Here is a 21,491-nt window from a genome sequence, read left to right as displayed (position 1 = left end):
GATTTAATTGACAGTCATCAAGATTTTATTAATTCAAATATAAAAGACCTGAAATGGGATGGATTGGAAAATTTAGCCGGTTTCATTGCATTTAAGTTACAAAAAAAAAAGAAATACTTGGATATATTCCGGACGCTAACGATAAATCGTTTAATTGGGTAAACCACGTTTCTGAGGGTGGTTTACTCAAACCAACACTGGAATTTGTAACTAAATGTAGTGAACTGGAACATATTTTTAGTAGTTATAATGGCAACAAATTAAAAATAACTAAAAATTATTTAAAAAACCTAACAGAAGCTGCAAAATATATAAATGTTGCTAAGATGTAAAATTACTTTTTTTTATATGTAAAATGTATTTTAAAATACTAATTCTAAATAAAAATATTAAAGATAATTATAATATCCGCAAGAGAAAAATCACGAAGATTGTAAAATAAATGTCTAAATGATATTCATAAAGTGTGAAGTATGACCTGCTTTTCCTTATATTTCAAATTATTTACATTTTACCGGTCTTTTATATTTTGTTTGTAATACACACAATCAAATCGAAGATTCATATATTTCTTTAATTAATTTTACAAATTACTAATTAATTTTCAAACCACATTTTCACAGAAAGTAACTTGTTATGACTTCTTAGTGCAAGATATGGCATCGAGGTATACTTACCGTTAATTGTTTAAGTTTCGAAGTTGTTCATTACAGTAATGGAACAACGTTGCCATGTGATGCATCGTTAAAATAAGATCCACACAAGTCCCTTGGCTTTGTCTCGCTATGACGTCATGCGCAAAGTCGATTAAAATTAGAACGGCAAGTGAGCATACCTTGTTTGTTATAGTATCATGAGTATGTTATATGTTATAAATGTCACGCACTTGCGTTTATGATTTGTAAAATGGCTAAAATTTCAACTATGGTTATTTAGGTTTAAAATCCACAACCTACTTTAATTATAATTTTTTTCGATGGATCTGTATTAAATATATTACCTAATGTCTGTTAAGCAACAGTTTTTGGGTAATTTTCATTGCGTAAGAGTTTTATAATTTTTTTCCGAAAATGATGGTTTCTCGTGTATGACAAATCTAGAAATTTAAATTGTCTGTTAATGCGTGTAGTTCTTATCTTTATTAAATTAATTTTTTTAATCATTTCTAGCTCTATCATCCCACTTCACGTGATAAGTGTCGTTGAAGTATTAATGTTCGTGTTAGCTGTTCTCCTTCATGGCAGACAAGTAGAATGGACTGCAAGGCTCGACTTTCTCTGGCAGATCCAAGCCAATGAAGAGAAGAGAGAAATGGATGCCCTTCAACACTCCAATAAAAGAATTCTCTTTAACTTGCTCCCTGCTCATGTAGCTACTCATTTTTTGGATAACCAATTTAGAAATAATATGGTAAGAAGTAGTAGCCGTTCACGTCTCACTTACTTGTGTTCGTGTAGGCAACATTTATGTTTATATATTGTGGAAATGATTGCTTTCTTCTCGTCGTTCTTGTATTTTTTTGTTAGGGGTAGAACGATGAGATCGAAAACTTTGCATTTTATGTTATTTTTTATAATAATGTAATTTAATTTGGTCAAATAGAATATTTTGTCGTCATTAATACATTATGCTGTCACAGTTAAAACTGTTAAGATGTCATATAAAATGAACATCTTCATATTTGCAATAGTTGATATATCAACAAAAAAAAATAGAATAATTAGAATATTAATTTTTTATCAGCAGACATATTGTATTAATCCTGACAATATACTAATGAAAGGTGTATACTTTTTTGCAAGGATCATTTGATAGTAAAGTTCATGTCAGCTACTGGAACTCTACTTTCAATATAAAAAATATTACATATAATGTAATAATAATTTATCATTGTCTTAACATTTCTATAATACTATTAATTTATTATCAATCCTTTTTCCCACCACCAATGAGGTAGAATCTGTAGATGCTTTTTTTACGTGGTATCCCCAGCAGGCCCAATCTATCAATTTTCAGGCGAGATAATGGTGAACATAATTAAATATTTAAAAAGTTATTTTTCAACTATTGTTTTTTCATTTTCTTTGATGGTCTAGGCTGTGGTTCAGTATCGGAGGTGAATGTTTGCGAAATAACAAAAGTTAGAATTGCAATCGTGGTGAGTAATTCGTCTTTGAATTTATTTTCTTCGATTAATTCTGATATTTCCATGCATTTGAAGCCTGTTTTTCGGCAACTACACATACTCCCACAGTTTCCCTTGCATATGAAGAACATTAGTTTCAGAAGTTCGGGGGTGCTGGAGTTTTGAACGTTTAGTTCGGAGACTGTGGAACTTGGCTGCATCTTTTGTCGAAGGAAGCGATGTTAAGTTTAATGTATTTTTGGTCACTGTCTTCGTAAATTGTTTGTATCTCATGCTGTACAGAAAATCATCTTTATTTCCACCATATAAGGAGACGAAACAACGTTCGCCAACGACAGTAAGCAAAGATGGCTCGACTTTCTCAATGAGAAATAATGCTGTTCCGCTAGCTAATTCGAAGGACGCTTCTATAAAAGTTCGATAAATTTAATTTCGCCAATCTTGTAAGACGCTGATGTTGTATCGCATCCTGAAAAAATATGGAGAAACAGCAAATTCTTTGCAGTGCCGTCGCCCTATATAAAACTTGAAGGAAAGTACAATTAATCCGACTTACATACTTTTGAAGGTTTTAAAAAATATACACTGGACTGCTTTATTCCGAATGCCGTGAGCATGACAAGAATGTCCATATCCTCTGCTACGATAGTCACAAAATCATAGGATTGGGATGCAGCAAGCGCAGAACGGATGACGGAACCCACCTCTGATAGAGCAGTTTTGAGAAGGTCTGTTAAGTTTGTTTTATCCGTTTTATTACAAAGAACTTTATCTTTGGAATAATGTTGATACGGTGGTCTTCTTCTTCACGTGCCATATCAGAGTTATCTAATGTTGACGATCACCATGGCGAAGGTTTCTATATCTTCTGTCATATGGAATAATTGTCCTGCATTCCATATCTGAGTCCATTCCTGCATTTTATATCTGAGTGGATACTTTTAGTGTCCACACTTCTGCTCAATAGAAAAGTACAGACCAAATATATATATATCACTTCTTTGTCTTAGTTCTAAATTGGGATTCTTCTTATTAGGGTGCCTGTCCGTTCCGAACGTTGGCGATCATTCTGGCTATGATGACTTTGTTGGTTGCTAGACGGAATAGCTGTGTTGAGGTCTTTCTATACCATGCTCTCAGGTTAGCAAGCCAGGATATTCTTCTTCGTCCTGGGATCCTTTTTACTTCAATTTTACCTTGCAAAATGCATTGGAGTCGCTCGTATCTGCCTTGATTTCTCAATATATTTCCCAAGTACTGCAGCGTACGGTCCTTCACGATGTTGACCAAATCCGCGGTTGTGTTCATCCTCTGCAGTACTTCTTCATTGGTGACTTTGTCTGTCCATGGTATCTTCAGGATCCTTTTGTGTAACCATAGCTCAAAAACCTGAAGTTTTGATAGAGTTTCCACATTCAATGCCTATGTTTCTACTCCGTATAGAAGCACTGAGTACACGTAACATTTAAGGAGCCTTATTTTTTTTTCTAAGGTGAGGTCATGGCTCTTGAACACAGAGCTTATAGTCAAGATTGCACTTTTTGCCTTTCCGATGCGACATTTAATCTCTTGGGTGTTGTCCCACGACTCATTGATTATAGTTCCCAAGTAGTTGTACTGTGTGACACGTTCAATTCTCATTTGGTTCACATACAGATTTGCTCCAGTTATGTTTTCCTTGCTGATGATCATTAGCTTGGTTTTGTTAGTGTTTATATCCAGTCCATATTTATGTTCTACTTGTTCCCGTTATTTTGTTCATTAAGTTTTGCAGCTTCTGTGGTAATCGGAAAACAGTATTGTATCATTTAAGTAAATTGGGACAATAGTTGCAAAGGTATGTCTTCATTTTCATAAAAATAGTTTTAGTCATTGCTATTCTTCGTTTTATTTCTATGTATGGATCTAGTTGGTCTGTTATGACAGTTCCCATTTATATCATTTTGTGAACTTTTTCAACTTGGACTCCATTTTATTGGAGCTCTGCATTTGGAGGTGGTTACGATTAAAGACTAAAAATTTGGTTTTGTTTGAGTTGATTTTAATGCCCATTTCCTCTCCTACTTCGTGAATACGATCAAGCAGAATTTGGAGACATTCCAGATTTTCTAACAGAATTCCTATATCGTCCGCGTATCTAATTACATTAAGTAGTTCCTCCTTGATTTTTATTCCATATGGCTATCTCTAGAGCGCCTTTTTAAATAGCTGGTCAGAGTAAACATTGAACAATGTTGGGGACAAAATGCAACCTTGTCTGAGTCCTTGTTGTATGGAGATTTTGTCGGTGTAGTTGTCTCCAATTTTTACGATAGCAGTTTGATTCCAGTACAGATTTTTAATGACACAAGTATCTTTGTTATCTATTCCTTTATTTTTTAGCAACTGCATTAATTTTACATGCCCTACTTTATCGAATGCCTCTTCGAAGTCAAGGAAGCATGCATATACATCTTTTTTTTACCACGGCATTTTTGTAATAGGATATATAGCGCAAAAAGTGCCTCCCTAGTTCCCATCTGATCTGAAGTATTCTTAAGAAAATCTAATTATTAGGAGTGCGGCTCATTAGCATTGCAATGTGCATTGTGTTTTTCGGTACTGCAACAAAGATGAACGTACGCCACTCTGCGGGAATCACTCCAGTGTTATATATTGCATTAAAAAGTTTCACTAGTATTTTTATGTTATCTTCAGCAACTCAGTTGGTATATTATTGTCAACTAGTACGATGGTCTTATTAAAATTTATCCGTCGATAAGTGCTTTTTCGTGCGACGCAAGTATTCCCACGACTTTGTTCCTGCGATATCAGAGTTTTCGGAGTAGCTATCAAATATTATCCTTGCAGAGAGTCCATAGTGTCTTTGTACCTGTGCATACCCAACATACTTCTCAAGAATGTTGTTCAAAGACGAATTCCGATCCCAAACCACTTTATGTAACAAGTAACCACCATCGATAACAATATGACCTCTGTGACTGTTATTAGAGGATCTTTCTACTGTTCTTTGTACTGTAAAGGTATTAAACTAAGATGCCAATGGAAAAGGTGCTAATTCGTATGCCAGATATTGTTTGATATCACCGGCTGTTTCTCCCACAATACACATCCGTTGAAATAAAAGTAAGGAATTGACGACGACAGGAGATTTTTCGACTTCAATAGTACTTATTATAGCACTAAAGGGAATAATCTTATGTTTGCGATGGAATGACAGTCGTTGAAAATCAGATCCTATGATGTTACTTACCAATCCTTCTCATATTTCAATGGCGCGATGAAAATTTAAAATTTCCGAAGCTACTATTCCATTATCAATACAAATTAATTCGCGGCGATTTACGGTAAAATCAGATCATTTTTAGGTCTTTCTTTGTTACATTAGATATGTAAATAATAAAATATACGTAGAGGGGTTAAAATTATTGTAAGAACCAATGCTATTCTAAGTTTTATGGTAGGGGAAAGGGTCCATAATAAATTATTAATAACAGAAATGTTATTAAGAATACCATAGAAATGTTAATAAAATGATAAATTATATGAATGAAAATTATATAATAAAAAACTAACCCTAAAGGTTAGCTTTTACGTTTTCTTACGAGTATTCAAAAACTCTGTCAACTTCGAAGTTGGAAAACCTGGAAATATTACTGAAATTAAACAAATTTGTACATGAAAATTATTCCTTGAAAAGTTTTCTATAATATCGCTCTAATGAGATTTTATTGTAAAATGAGCAAGAAAAAGTTATAGTCTATAAATTCTATAAGGAGTCGCAAAAAAAATTATTTCAAATTTCATTTCAAAAATATTTAGTTATTTTTGTTTGTAACTTATTTATTTTCCATTTTATAATAAAGAGTAAGAAGAACACAGTTGTGTGTGTGCTGTTAGTTTCTTTTGACTGTGGACTTAATCCATTAGCCGAAGAATACAGTTGTAGAGAATTTAATTTTCTACAAATAATGTCTGCGATAATTGTCTATAACTTACGAGATACATCGCAAAAACTCTTTGCATCCCTTTTCCAAGATATCGCCCGGGAGACAAGGGTGGCGACTACAAAAACTTGAACCTAAGCTTATACTAATTACCCCTACACATAAAAAAAATAAAATTGCGTCCTCTCAAAAATGCAACCCTGACCCTTTTCTTTCCAAACCAAAATAAAAATGTGAACATTGTTTTCTTCCTATTAGTGCCCTTCTAGAATTATGTAAAAATGTATGACATAGATATTTTACCTTTAATTTATCGCTAGGTACCAAATTTGAATTTGTTACAAATATGTCACAATGATAAGAATACCACAAACCTTGTTATCACTGATGATATATGCATTTTCTAAGGTATGAAACGATTTCTCAAAACAAAGTTCAAATCTCTTATCTCTGAGTTCATGAGAGTACTCTCGTATCATAAACTCCCCACCCTTCTTTAAATTTTAGGAAAATGATATCTTCCCCTCATTCACGCAGACATTGCTTGAGGAACGTGGTCTATCTCATCATAGCACAAGTCGTCAGCTACTGATGTCTTTTTGTAGATTCTTTTTTCAGATACAGGTTCTTATTTTTTATTAGATAATCTTTTTATTATGGACACCATTCGCCCCTTTTTTAGAGATAAAAAAATCAAAAATCTACATTTGAAAAAAAAAACTTTACTCACCCTATGTGTAGTAATGTAACAAATTTGTTACTTATGTTTTACGAGGTTTTTTGATAGTTCACTAAACAAAAAAAATCGGTTGCCTGTAAAGTCGGTTTTACGGGCGAAGATTTTACGTGACAACGTCTTTTCCCAGAGACACAAGCACGCACCGATTCAACGCGCCTAATTCTCTAGTGCTGCGCGCGCAGCGGACCGATCATGTTTGAGTGGGAGAGAAACGCAAGGCATTCGCTGGTCCGGCGGGCCTCTCTCTCGGTCGGTGACTCATCGTAACAGACGTGAGCGGGCGTTACACTTTTTCATGAGTGACTCCGAGCCACAACCTAATTTAAGACGTTGTCACGTCAAAAAAAAACGAAAACGTACGCCTGTCTATTTATAGGATAATTGCATAATATAAAACAGTCACCAAAACCGCAAAGAAAACAAATTTCTTATATAAAATTAAAAATTTGTGAAAAAAGTCGAGAACCTTCTCAAAAATACAACAGGTGACAAATGATGCCAGTTGTGAGTTATCAGATATCGCTAATAATAAAGACAGAAACCAACTATTGACATCTAGCAGTAGTTTTATATTATAAGTACAAAAAGTGAACATAATGCGCCACAAGTCGCCTAGAACTCACTTATGGCCTAAAATGAAAATGTTACATTTTTGTTACATTTTCAAAAAAAGGGCTAATGTAACTTTTCATTGGACCATATTGATTTTTATTTCTTTAAACACAGTTTCCTTATTATTATTATGGTATATATATTTTGACTATGCCAAGTAACATACTAATAGTATACATGTTTTTTCGTAAAAATTTAAAAAGTATAGATCTTTCATAACTAGATAACACTAATGGTGTCCAGGACCACTACATGTAGTAATACGCATTAATTTGCAGACCTTGCATTTGGCTCTCTTGAAATAAAATTATATGGCATGTTTAAATTTAATGTTAAAAATGAACAGTATAGTTCAGAAAATGCACCAAATTATACTCGCTCGCTATTATTTTAAAACGTGGGTACACTAATTGGATTATACCAATACATTAGGTTTTGGGAAAAATACATCCAATACATTATTTTAGATTTATAAACATTATGGGCATAAAAAGCCATGCATCTACAAGATCGTAATTTTGGTAGCCAGCTCCGCCCTTTAGTGCGGATATCCCACACGAGATGTACCTATATTTCCCAGTTGTGGATTGGATAAAATCATATAAACGCCATTTAGCTTAGAAACCATCAATTTAAGTTAATTTTTTTTCAAAAATATTTCATTAAACTATAAAATATGCGGAAGTTCCTCTTGGTATAACATGTATTTAAAAGATTGGTCGGTTGTTTGTCCTGATTAAGAACAAAATATCCCTTTTTTAACTTTGTTCTCCTCATTTTCTTTAGAGTGTTTTGTCCTCGTCTTGTATTTTGCTAGATGCCTAAGCATCGAAATTTTTTATCAATGATCAAGCTAGCCGCAAAAACTCTGTCTTTCTTATGTGGTATCCTTCTATTCTTAGTTCCAGCTTTTGAAATTTATACAAAAAAAGGATTTTTTTATTAATATCCAATTAAGTTCAAAAAGGAGCTAATTCATGTGTTAACAAAGTAACCATTTGCTGAATGGGTTGCAATTGTGTCGAATCTTTTCTTCAAGGACTTTTTATATACTATATTTTTCGTTGTGTTGTCAGGCGGGAGAATAAATAAAGTGAATGGTTGGCCTACACGACAAGATACTTCGTACAATTGACCATGAAAGAAGCAATTATTTCCTATATTCAGTCCACAAACATTAAAGGACTGGCCTTCCAAGTGATTTGTTTTTCTTCATGGCGAATGCAAGACGAATGGTGTACTATTTTTGTGGTCCATACTGTATTTCTTCTTCTTTAATGTCCATCTTCTATCGAAGTTTGGAAATCATCATGGCTATGCGGACTCTGTTGACTGCCGCTCTAAAAAGTTCTGCACTACTGCATTCAAACCATTCCCTTAAGTTTTTAAGCCAGGATATTCTTTGTCTTTCCACATTTCGCTTTCCTCGGATTTTGCCTTGCATAATAAGTTGTAATAATGCGTATTTTTGCCCTCTCATCACATGTCCTAAGTACTCAAGTTTGATAGTTATATACTGTATAAGTAACTTTTAGTTCATGTATCTTAAATATTCAACAGGAAGTTCCTATAAGCACTTAGTGTTTTGGATTTAAAAATCTTTGAACGAGAATAAACAAAATTTGAATGTTTTTTTTTAAATTGCCTTGGATAAATCACTTTTTCTTTAAGAATTGCGCCTCAAAAGCGTCGATTGGAATAAACAAATCAAATGATTTATTTGCATTGGAAGCTTTCCTATTGGAAGCTGTCGCTAGCAGAATTAAACGTGGTTGTTTAAATTTTTGCCAAATGCCTTTGGCCGATGTCTTTAAGCGCAACCAATTGCCCGCTAGGTAGAAGTTATGAAGGCGGGGAGTTTTGTTTTACTGGCGAAAAATCATCGATGCTTGAGAAATAAGATCCCGCTTGATATCTTGAAAGAGTCGGGGGTCCGGAATTTCCGATCTAGGTTCAAGATACGTTAATTTACGTTTAATTAGGTAAATTCAAATGGCATATTAATTAGCATCATCGGAACTCTCGGAATGATAACTTCTTTATCTTTAAGTTTTCCTTTGATTATCGTCGCGTATATATTGCCTATGAGTTTTCACACCAAAAAATCAGTCCTGTTACATAGTTTTAATTGGTTTATATTTCTAATTATCATTACAACCGAGCCAACCTTTAGTTTTAAATTATGAGATGGTAAGCCAAGCAGATGTCTTTGTTTATTACACATTGGACTAACAATTTGGAATAACACATCTATATCCTTGTTCTTTGCCGCTAAAATTATTCGTTCGCTCAACCAATTGTAATTAGTGTGCTGCGCAATGATGTTAGAACACTTTATTAATGAGCTCGCCCTTTGTTGAGGCGAAATGTCAAAAATTCGGAAATAAAATCGATTCGATTTGTCGACAGAAGTACGGCCATTACCGATAGTCAGCAATTGCTTGGAGAACTCTTCGGCGGAAAAATCTTTTAGCAATTTAACTTGCTAAAGTCCTGTTTGTTTTCAGTCAGTTTCATTAACTTGTCGTCCACTTATCATATTCACTTTCTGTACATCAACATGCACGTTCACGTTATAATTCTCTATTGAAAGCGTCGCTAAAATTCGCGATTTATCGATGGCATTCTTAACTTGACTAATAAACTGCTGCACATGATGTAATACATGTATTCATTCAAAAGCAAAACCTGGTTATGTATCTCCTCATTCGTCTGTACTGTATACCTTATATAGAGGTTACAATTTAAACAAAAAAAGTGCTGTTATCTATTAACAATTTTTGAAACTTTATTATGGTTAAACTATTTTATTTTAACTGTTTTGTATTTATATCTATAAATAACAATAATAATTATACATGCGCATTTGTGTAAGCTTTAAATTTTTTTAAATTTCTTTAATAATTATTTCGCTAATAAAAAAAATAAATTTTGGAGAGGTTTCTGCGGTTAGTATAGGTAATTAAGCCTAAAACTAAGATTATTATTATTACAAAAGTTAATATTAAACTCAGCAGGCTTCCGGGATCAACTGTGTCGATTGTCACTATGCTGAGCTTTCGACACCTTGCGAGGTCTCAGTCTCCTGAGCCCCCAGATACTACACTGTTTACTACTCACTACACTACTGACTTATGATCTCGACAGGCTTTAAGGATTGTTAAATCGCAAAGAAGACGATTCTAGCTCAGCAGCAGATTGCTTTATGATCTAGTGAGCTGGTAAAATTCCTCCCCGTAAAGGCGAATAAAATGTTCGAAGAGGTCTCCGCAGTTAGTACAATTAAACCTAAAACTAAGATTAATATTATTGGAAGAATTAATATTAAACTCACTATGTTTCCGGGTTAAACCGTGTCGATTGTGACTGTGCCGAGCTTTCGACATGCTCTTCTTCGTCTTCTTCATGGCTTTCGAGGTATTAGTCTCATGAGAGCCTCCATACACTACACTGTTCACTACTCACTACACTACTGAATAGTATCAGATTTATTGCATCCTAACAATGTGGAAATATACAAGTAATTGAAAATATTTTATATTTGATGCTCTATTTCCAACTCAGAAATCAAAATGTAAAAAGAAAGTAGAATTGAGACCTTAAAACATAAAAAAAATAATTATAATTATGGTTTATTCCCAAAAAATATATAGTAGTTACTATAAAAAGGAAACATAAAAATAGTCTCAGAACGACGTTAAATATTAAATTAAGATTGCGCAGTATGCAGTAAACATTAGCATGATATCGCGATAACATGCTGATGTTTACGATTTCAATACAAAGGCCTACAAGCGTTTCTGCTCCTGGATTCGTTTTATTCATGTAAGAATTCAAGATTATCATTATATTTTTAACTTGGTGCATTTTGTATGCTTACTGGACAATATATTTGTAGAATTGGCTTTTCTTTTATTTCGTACCAAATTATACATTTTCTCTGAATTAATTTTATTCAATTTCGAAAAATGCAAAGTTTCCGGTCCCGCTATAGTTCAACTCCGCTTTTTATCGGATTACTTTTCGCTGATTGACGATGTTGGCTGCACATCCAAGGTTTCATACCCATCCCTTCACCATTTTTCTTACAGACTAATCTATCGCAGGAACTTTACCATCAAAGCTACTCCCGCGTAGGGGTGGTATTCGCTTCAATAACAAATTACCATGAATTTTATACCGAACTAGACGGTAATAACCAAGGTGTGGAATGTCTGAGACTACTTAACGAAATCATAGCTGACTTCGATGATCTGCTTTCTGAAGAAAGATTTAAAGCTATCGATAAAATCAAAACTGTGGGATCTACATATATGGCGGCAGTTGGACTCATGCCCGATCTAAGGATATTGGACGATGACGAAACTACTGCAGGTACTCATCTAAGTACCTTGGTGGAGTTCGTTTTTGCCATGAGGGATAGACTGTTAAATATTAATGAAAATTCCTACAACAACTTTATGTTAAGAGTTGGTAAGTATTTTTTTATATTTCGTTATTTTATTACGGAGAATCTGAAATAAATATACCTAAAAACAAGTTTGTTTTGTATAATCCAATATACATTACAATACAAGTTCTTTCTTAGTCAATTTAAAGATTTCAATTATCCAATATTTTATATTTTACAATATAATGTCAATCTATTATCACTATACTATGTCGAATCCTTTCTAAATGAACATAATAGTTGGTTAATGTTACATTTTTTAGCAACGCTCACACTGCAACATCATATGCACCGCCTTTGAACATTTGCGTCAGATAATCCAGCTGCCTATGCCCACAGTCCACCCAACTTCGAAGGTTCGAGATTAGTGACTTCGTCCACCATGCCACATTACGTGTTGCCTCTCACTCTTGCTGCCTCTGTCCAATTAAAACCAATCTCTCAGCCAGTCTTATCTCAGTCATATCTCGCTCTCCAATTTTCCGCCTCATTCGACAATGAATCCTGGCCCTTTCACCTGCCAGCACATGTAAAGGAACACAGCCGGTGATCACCCACAGAGCGGCAGCTGAGACAATCCTGTAGGCACATGCTACCCGCAGCAGACTAGTTGTGTCGACGCGTATCATGAGCCTCTTGTAAGTTGGTATTTCTACCGCTTCACTCCAGACTGGGGCCGCGTACAGGACGACAGAACAACACCGTGAAGCGCCCTTCTTTCGGATTTGAGTTCACCGATATTGGGCACTATCCTCCTCAGCGAAGCCATTCTTTGAATAGCTCTGCGGATCACCCCCTCAAATGTTCCCCCCAACTCCCACCCTGGTGGATAGTAACTCCCAGATACTTAACGTACTTTTTGGGCGTCACTCTCGCTCCCGCGCTCTCAAATGCAACACTGTCTCTCTTTCTGGAGCCTCTGAGTACTACAGAAAACGTCTTATCCTCCGCGAGAAAAAGATCATGCTCGCCCATCCAATCATCAACGAGAACACACGCACGCGTAATCCGAAGCAAGAGTTCCTCCCCCTGTCCCGTGCCGCAATGTCGTTCGCGAATGCGAAGGGGGTAACACCTTTCCCATATTCGCAGTTTAAAACCCCGTCATATGCCAAGTTCCACAGCGTCTGACCCAGGATGGAGCCCTGCGGGACCGCAGCCGTTACATCCACTATCATACCATTCTCCACCACAATCTTCCTCTCGGAAAGATAATCAGTGACCACATTCCTCAGATACCCAGAACAGTTCCTTAGTTCCAAAGAGCTCATTACGTGACCCCACTGCAATGTTTTAAAAGCATTTCGGACTCAAAAAGAATCAGGATGACCCATTGATGATCAGCCCCAATTTCCCGTGTCGCCAGAAGCACTACGGTCATCGCATTCACTTTACTTTTACCCTGGCAGAACCCATGTTGCCTCGGAGGCAACCTGCGGTTCTTAAAATTGCATCATTTGTGGTTTGAGCGGTCCATGACACTCATTAGAGTTTCCGTAAAGTCCACATCTCAAATTCATTTTTTTACTTTTTTATTTGTAAATTTTTTGTACTGCTTTGTACTAATACTAATTGGATGCATATATCCTTTTCAATTGAAAAATTTCAAAATAATCAAAACCTTGATTTGTAGGTATTAACATTGGACCCGTAGTGGCTGGAGTTATAGGTGCCAGAAAACCGCAATATGATATCTGGGGCAATACAGTCAACGTTGCAAGTCGGATGGATTCCACAGGTTTACCTAATCATACTCAAGTCACCGAAGAAGTATTTCATGTATTGAGATCTTATCCTTACGAGTTCCAGTGCCGTGGGAAAGTAAAAGTAAAAGGAAAAGGTGACATGACAACGTATTTCCTAATAGACAGAAAGCAACCTGGTACTCTAAGAGTTGAAGAACTAAATAATATAAGGACAACCTCGAATAATGCGAACAGTAAGAAACTATTGGTAATATAAAAATTTAGTTTAAAGGTATTATTCTCGTTGTCGCTGTGGCGTCCTTTAACAGGAATTGGTAAAGTTTTGAATGTGTTTTTGTTTTGTAATTGTTTGCGGTTTTGAAAAATAACAAGGTTCTAACATTAGGAAGGTATTGCTTAGTGTGATAATTTTTTATTTCATTTTGTATAAAACATATATTTATATTCAATATTTATTTACTACTACAGTTGTTTTACTTAGTACTATATTCCTGTGCTCTTTTTATACACATACAAAACATACGAGAAACTTATAGTAAAGAATAAAAATTTATCGGCCATCGGTGACTCATTGAAGAAGGTTTGGGAATGTACACCTCTTCTAGAAAGAAAGCGTAACTGAAAAAGTTAAGTAAGAACTATTATAACATATATTTGGATATGTTTATCACAGAACACGATAAGTAGTAATAGTGAGCAATTGTCAAAAGGTGCCGATTTATATTGTGTGGGATAAGCAGAAAGCTGGACAAATAGGAAAAGTATCTCAAATACTTTATTTATTTATTAAAATATATTTAGCTGAATTGCTGTTTATGATGGAAAGTATGGCTAGATGCGATATAATACAGTATTAGTAATAAAATTCTTTAAACTCATTTAATACAATGGTAATTCTTAAAATACATACAAGACCATTGCTCAAATCTCAGAGGAATTACGGTTGGAAAACCATAAACGTCCTTTTTTTGGAAGCCGTTTATTTTCTTCTTTTCTCCGTACTATGACCGCTACTGAACGTTGGCTATCATATTGGTTATCATAATTTTATTCACCGCAGCTCTGAAGAGTGACGACAAAGACTGATTAAACCACTCACTTAGGTTATGAAGCCATATTGTTCTCTTTTCGATTCGTGATAGACATACTACTCCAATTTTCGTATTTTTACGATTTTCACTACTTCGGATTACCTGTTTAGACGTTGTAATACTTCTTCATTTGTCACTCTGTCAACCTAGCTTATGCGTAGTAGCCTTCTATACACCCAAATTTCTAAAACTTGAAGATTATTTAATAGAGATTTAGTGAGCGTTAAGTTTTCAACTCATTACAGTAATGCCAACAAGATGTAATATCTGTCGAGTCATATTTTCACGTTGTAAAAAAGTGCTCTAGTCTTTTCAATGCGGATTTTTTTTTTGGAAGAATACCAAAGGCCTTAATGTTGTCACCGATGCGAAGAAAATTTGGTTCTTCCGAAGTTACCGTATACCGTTATAATGGAAAAACAATTTGAAACCCATTTAACAATGTAAAAAGCTAATTGAAAAATATATCCTCGATTTCTAAATTTATACAAGGAAAATATCAATCAAAATCGAAACCAGTCAAAATATCGTCAATGTAGAAATCATTGCTAATAATTAAGATATTTCTGGATCATTATTTAAAGAAAGCTCTCTTTTATTTTCGCAAGAAGTGATCTTTATTTTCGATGAATTTTAGTAATAAATTATCGATGTTTTTGATGAAAGTGATTATGACTGGACGAAAATACAAATCCCATCCCCATTAAGAAAGGAGTTAGACAAGGCGACGTAATATCTCCAAAGCTTTTTAATCTAGCCGTAGAAGACGTCGTCAAAGCTACAAATTGGTCATCATATATTATGGCATCAACGTTAATGGCAACAAGTTAAACCACCTCAGTTTCGCTGACGACATCGTTATTATAACAATCACATTCGAGGAACTACAAATTATGATGGAGGAACTCGCAGACAACTCCTAATCCGTCGGCCTAAAACGAATATGGCAAAAACAAAAACAATGACAAACACAGACGACCCCAGACGTATAACTATATATAAAGTCCATAAATATATCTACCCAGGCTAAATTATGAAACTTGAAAAAGAGAACCGTAGTGCGGAAATCACTAGAAGTGCAAGACTGGCATGGGAAGGAGTTTGGAAAACTCAGTTGGATACTTAAGAACCGCAAAATACCTCAATACTTGAGGAGCAAAGTATTCAACCAGTGTATCCTTCCTATCATGGCATATGGATGTCAAACCTGGACACTAACTAAGGCAAATATGAATAAACTAGACATGTCAGAAAGGACAATGGACAGAGAAATCTTTGGTATACGACTGTCAGATAAAAAAAGGAACGACTGGGTAAGATCAAAAACCACAGTCGAGGATATCACAACAATTGCCAAACTCGAATGGAGCTTCACAAGCCACACTGCTAGACAAAAAGACCAACGTTGGAACGCCACAATACAACATTGGAGACTTTACAAAGGTTGACGACCAAAAGGAAAACTACAGATGAGATGGGTAGATGATATAAAAAGAGTAGCCGGAACAAATTGGAAGTATGTTGCTCAAGATAGAGATCGATGGAAGGAGTTAGAAGAGGCCTATGTTCATAAATGGACGACAGAAACCTAAGAAGAAGATTACTGATGTTGCGATTTTAAAGCAGTTGTTTTAGCTTGTTAATCCAAAGTCAAAATTAAATAAAAGAAAAATTATATTTTATTTATTATTTGAATTATATGGGATTAATTGTTAAATGTAGTCTACGTCTCACGTTTGTAATAGTTTTACGTATCAAATTAATATGCTATGTATCAAAATTCTGAAAAATATTCAACAATATCTAACTTTATTTTAGACATCAACAACATGTACGGTGGTGTAGCTACACCTCTCGCCCTTCTTCACCACAGTGATTTAAATAATGGTCGCCCCAAACACAACCCGCTTCAGTCCCGCCAATCATCTAGAGAAGATTCGTATACTGCATCCAGAAACGCCATGAGGTTACCTCCTCTTAGGGAAAGTGTATCGCATCATGTCAATGGTTGTGAGAACGAGCCACTACTACCTAATTTCAGGTAAGGATTATTTATCAACGTAAATAAGTATATAAAACAATACTTACTAGGTTTGAATCACTAATTGTATACTTTTATTCATGGATGTCTCACAATAATAACTAAAGTTTGATCTTGAGCCTTTAAGTTGTTATTGTAATTATGTTAAGACATTCTTAATGTTAGACGCCAGCAATACATCTCAAGGGCATATATTTTCTTTGTGTCTGCTTTTTTTTAGTCTGCAAAATTCAGATGCGTGTAGGAATACAGAGAAGGAATATCAAGTTTTTAACTATTCGAACTTTGGTGTGAACTGGTTTAACTATACGATGAATTTTCAAAATCTTTATAAGTTTTGTAATGGCTTGCTTTGCCAGTGCAATTGTTCTTTTAATTTCTTCACTACATCCCCCTTGTTTTATTATTAGCAACAAAGATAAGTGAAAGTGTTAATCGTTTCGATGTTATAGATTTTCTTTATATTTAAATTATTTGGATTCTGTCAGTCTATCATTATTTAATTTTTCTGTTTTTAATCTGGAGACCGACTTCCAAACTTTTTTCTTCAACTCTTTGAATGAGTTCTTTTAATTCTTCTTTAGATTCAGCGATGAGGGTGGTATCGTCAGCGTACCGTAGGTTATTAATTTTGTTGCTATTGATGGTGATTCCTCCTTTCCATTTCTCTAAAGCATGTCTCATAATCCATTCGCCAGATATAAGAGCGTGGGGTTCAGTACGTACTTCTGTCGCACACCCTTGTTAACAGGAAAACACTCCGTGAGTTCACTTTCCACCTTGCCTGGCCGCTGTTATGTTCCTAAAGATGTTTAATTAGGTAGTTCAAATGATAAGAAACAAAGAAGTAGAAATACTCTGTTGTGTATTTAACATAAGACCAAAGAATTTAATATGAAAATCTTAACTCAGAAAACTAAAACAATAGTAATCAGCAAAGAACCAATCAGATATAGAATAGAAATCGATGGCATCAGTATTAAACAAGTAATGGAAATAAAATACCTTGGAATTACATTGTCCAGCTGTGGGAACCTAGACAAAGAAATGAGAGATCAAGTACAAAAAGCAAATAGACTGGCAGAATTTATAGAGCCAGTGTAAGACCAATAATGACTTATGCATCAGAAACAAGACCCGACACAGCCACAATACAAAGGCTAATGGAAACTGCAGGGATGACAGTACTGAAAAAAATACAGGAGATACGCTGAGAGATCGAGAGAAGAGTGAAGACATTAGAGGAAAATGTAACGTACAGTGTGTAAATGAATGGACACTAAATAGAAAAACAAAAGAATAAAATAACCACATAAGCAGAATGGGGGAGACCCGTGTGATCAAAATAGCAAGAGATAAATACCCAATTGGTAGAATAAGTACCGGACGACCGCGCAAAAGATAGAGTGATAACCTTCCATAGACATATTAATCCCATTTCTTCGAGGATGCTCCATAGTTGCTGCCAACACACGCAATCGTACACTTTGATGTAGTCAATATAGCGTAAATAGGTTAGTACGTTGCATTCCCTGGCTTTTTCTACAATTTGTCTTATGTTTAAAATTTGTTCTCTAGTGCCTCTGCCACGAACAAAGCCCGCTTGGTTCGACTGCAGTTATGATCATCATCATCATCCTAGCGCTACAGCCCTTATAGTACCTTCTCAAGCTTTCTGCGCCATTCTGTTCTATCCCTTGCTTGGATTTTCTAGTTGGCAACACCGATCTTCTCAACGTCTGTTGGCAATTATGATTCGCTTTTTTATCGAGTAGCATAACATCGGCAGTTATGGTAGGATGTAATAGTTGAAATGCTTCCATATAATCTGCAGCATCACTTAGGTGGCATATAAAATGAACTCTATTGTCTGATAATTTTCGCATATGCCTTTCGGACCATTCTGTATTATATCGATTTAGTCCAGTCAGGTTCCATTGCTCCAGATTAGGTGACATATTTTATAAAAAATATCAGTGCCAGCATCTCCTATCGCCACAAGCATTTAAGCGACAATGTTGTCTGCTCCAGGTAGTTTTTTAGAGAATATGAGATTCAGAAGAATTCCACTACTGCACAGTAATTCGATGACATCCTCCATCGTAATTTTATCAAATACTTTCCGTAAGCCTACAAAACACAGATATGCTATTTTAATTTATGCTATAGATTTTTCTAATATTCGTCGCGTAATTAATACAGCGTCTGTACATATTCTTCCAAATCTAAATCCTTGTTCTTCTACTAATGTGAACGTATTTATTTTGTTAGTTATCACTTTGGTGGACAATTTTATAATTGCAGACAGAAGATTTATGCTTCCATAATTAGAAAAATACTACTTGTTAATATAGGTATACTCCATTCGCTTAGCTCGGGCATATTTTGACAGATTCATTGTCGGAAACCTACAACACAACAATTCCTACTTCTCAGTATTAATAGCTCAAGTATCCTACTATTGCAGACTTCTTTCTTTCAAAAAAGAAGAATAATTCTAAATAGTGGAAGTGTATACTAAACCCATCAAATTTTGGGTAGTATATATTTTAGTTGTTATAATTTAACATAACTATTTATTATATGGTGCAGATAAATAAATATTGATTGTCGGTAATTCGCAAAGTTCTATTTTATTTACTATTTAGTTTGTTTACTATTAATATTGACTATGAGTACGTGAGCTTGGTTGTATAGTAATTTCCAGCCACTTTTAGTCTGTCAAAAAGTAACTAACTTCGCAAAAAAATAATTACTAAATTCACTAGACAGTTCGGACTGGGAATAGCGAACCGAGTATATCGATATACTTAGTCTCCAGCTATTTGAGATTATATTATGTTTAAGGTTCTTTCACAATAATTTTGTGATTTCCTCTGCCATTGCTGCATCACCATATTTTATCAATTCGTTGGGTATTATATTTGTTCCCCGTGACTGTCTTTATTTAATATGCTTAGTAGTTTACTGACTTCCCTAATGTTATCATATAGCTCTTGATTTAATTGAATTCCAAATTCGGGCATAATATATGATCATTATTTTTGAGCTACATTCTGAGGCAAGTTTATTGAACGATACTCAGTTTGTTTGTATGAAATATTTAAGTTAAAAACGTCTATCATCAACATGATATTATATGATTGGTCTTGAAAAATACCATGTAATTGACCCCATTCAGGCAGTGAAATTTTGTTGTTAGTGATTTCATTGCAAATCATGGAAACATACAGAAAAAATTATCAATACTACCTCGACACAATAAGTATTCGCTCTTACGTTTAATTTCTCTCAATGTCGGCATCAAACTCTCTTTTTATGAACAAATTTTTAACTAAAAATGATGTATCCTCGATATGTGATTAACTTACCAATGTTGTTTTTTTAGCAACTTTTTTATTATAACATCGGTTAGTAAAACATATCGATAACGCGTCATTTATAGTAATATCTAGATCTGGTTATGGATAATAAATAAATAGTCGTTAAAAAGAAAATATCACTATTAAAAAGTCAATAATATATCGAGGATTTTCTCTTCTCTGGACTGATTGAATTATCACAACTATTGTATCCTCAGGACTTCGCCAAGCTCTCTGCCGATACCCGATAGATACCCAGTATACTTAAGGTTCTTTTTATTAAGGCGACATTAAACACTTTTTTAGCAAAAATAAATTCGGCGGAAGCTACCTTATTGTGCTGAAGGTCATGAATAAGGTGAATTATTTTGTAAAAGAAAATAATTTACTATCAATATTGGATATAATTGATTGCGTGGAATTTTTTAAGATCAATCACTATCAAAATACTATCACTATTTTTGTGAGAAGTATTTCTAACTATCGTTCAATAAAGTTGTTAAAGAAAGGAAGCTTAAATTTACGGATAATACCAGTTTAATTTTTTTTACTTTTAACTGTAAATTATGTCGGAATTGTAATTGTTATTGAACCAGATAATTTTTTCGAAAGTTGTCTGTTATAACCTGGTCACACTGCAGCCAATTATCTTATTGTACATCTTCCGTTCATTCAGGATATCCAATCTAGAATTCTGGAACTCTGTAACAGCTTACTGCCTTCGATCTAGTGCCTCGCAGTCATATAATTATGTTTGATAGCTTTAGGTTCTCTCATATAGAGTTTGCAGCCTTAGTATCCATGAAGCAGCCTGAATTATATGCAGGTGTGTCTTGACGGGCGTATACTCAGTAAGGAAGCCTGTTATGAGTCTGAGCTGATCCCTGCTTAATTTCCGTAGTACTTCAGCCCTATTAGCACTTATCTGTCCAATATACGTTTTCCAGGTACACTTCCAGGTGCTTGACCGGGTATATTTTCCCAGTAAGTGTTATGTTACTTTTTAGGACTCGTACAGCTGACTCTGGGTCTAAGTTCTTTGTTGCCGATCCTCAGAGATAAAAAACAGAAAAAATCGATTTACCAAGAATCTGTACGATGTAGAAAAAAAATTGTTTCAAATAAAAACTGTAGCTGACATAATTTTGAACAAATCTTTATTAGTAATTTTTATGTAGAACGAACTGTTCTCTCAGAAACAACACCTGAAGCGACCGCCGATTTTGAATGTCAATTACGCGCACGAAATCAATTTTTAATAAAATTTGTATCACCTCGACGGTAAAATTTCGATATATTTTGATGAAAGTGACCTATCGACAAAAATCAAATTGTGTTTTAAGGGTGTGCAGCTTTCGTATGCAATCTTTTTTAGGGGGCGTTTTAGGGGAAATCCG

General features: G+C 34.6%; 1 protein-coding gene across 5 annotated transcripts in view; it reads left to right on the top strand.

Annotated features, from left to right (window-relative positions):
• rut (adenylate cyclase rutabaga) overlaps positions 1–21,491 on the top strand; it is a 933,824-nt gene that overhangs the window by 871,124 nt on the left and 41,209 nt on the right. For 4 of the 5 annotated variants that reach the window (XM_072523105.1, XM_072523101.1, XM_072523102.1 and 1 more), the window contains 4 exons: positions 1,170–1,410; positions 11,536–11,917; positions 13,528–13,833; positions 16,510–16,732. In XM_072523105.1, coding sequence (XP_072379206.1) covers positions 1,170–1,410; positions 11,536–11,917; positions 13,528–13,833; positions 16,510–16,732 — 1,152 coding nt within the window. The remainder of the gene's footprint in view (positions 1–1,169; positions 1,411–11,535; positions 11,918–13,527; positions 13,834–16,509; positions 16,733–21,491) is intronic. The other variant, XM_072523104.1, reaches the window with a different exon arrangement.

The sequence above is a fragment of the Diabrotica undecimpunctata genome, chromosome 2 (assembly GCF_040954645.1).
Source record: "Diabrotica undecimpunctata isolate CICGRU chromosome 2, icDiaUnde3, whole genome shotgun sequence".
NCBI classification, from domain to species: domain Eukaryota; kingdom Metazoa; phylum Arthropoda; class Insecta; order Coleoptera; family Chrysomelidae; genus Diabrotica; species Diabrotica undecimpunctata.
The sequence above is the reverse complement of the archived record's forward strand: the minus strand, read 5'-3'. Positions and strand labels throughout refer to the sequence as shown.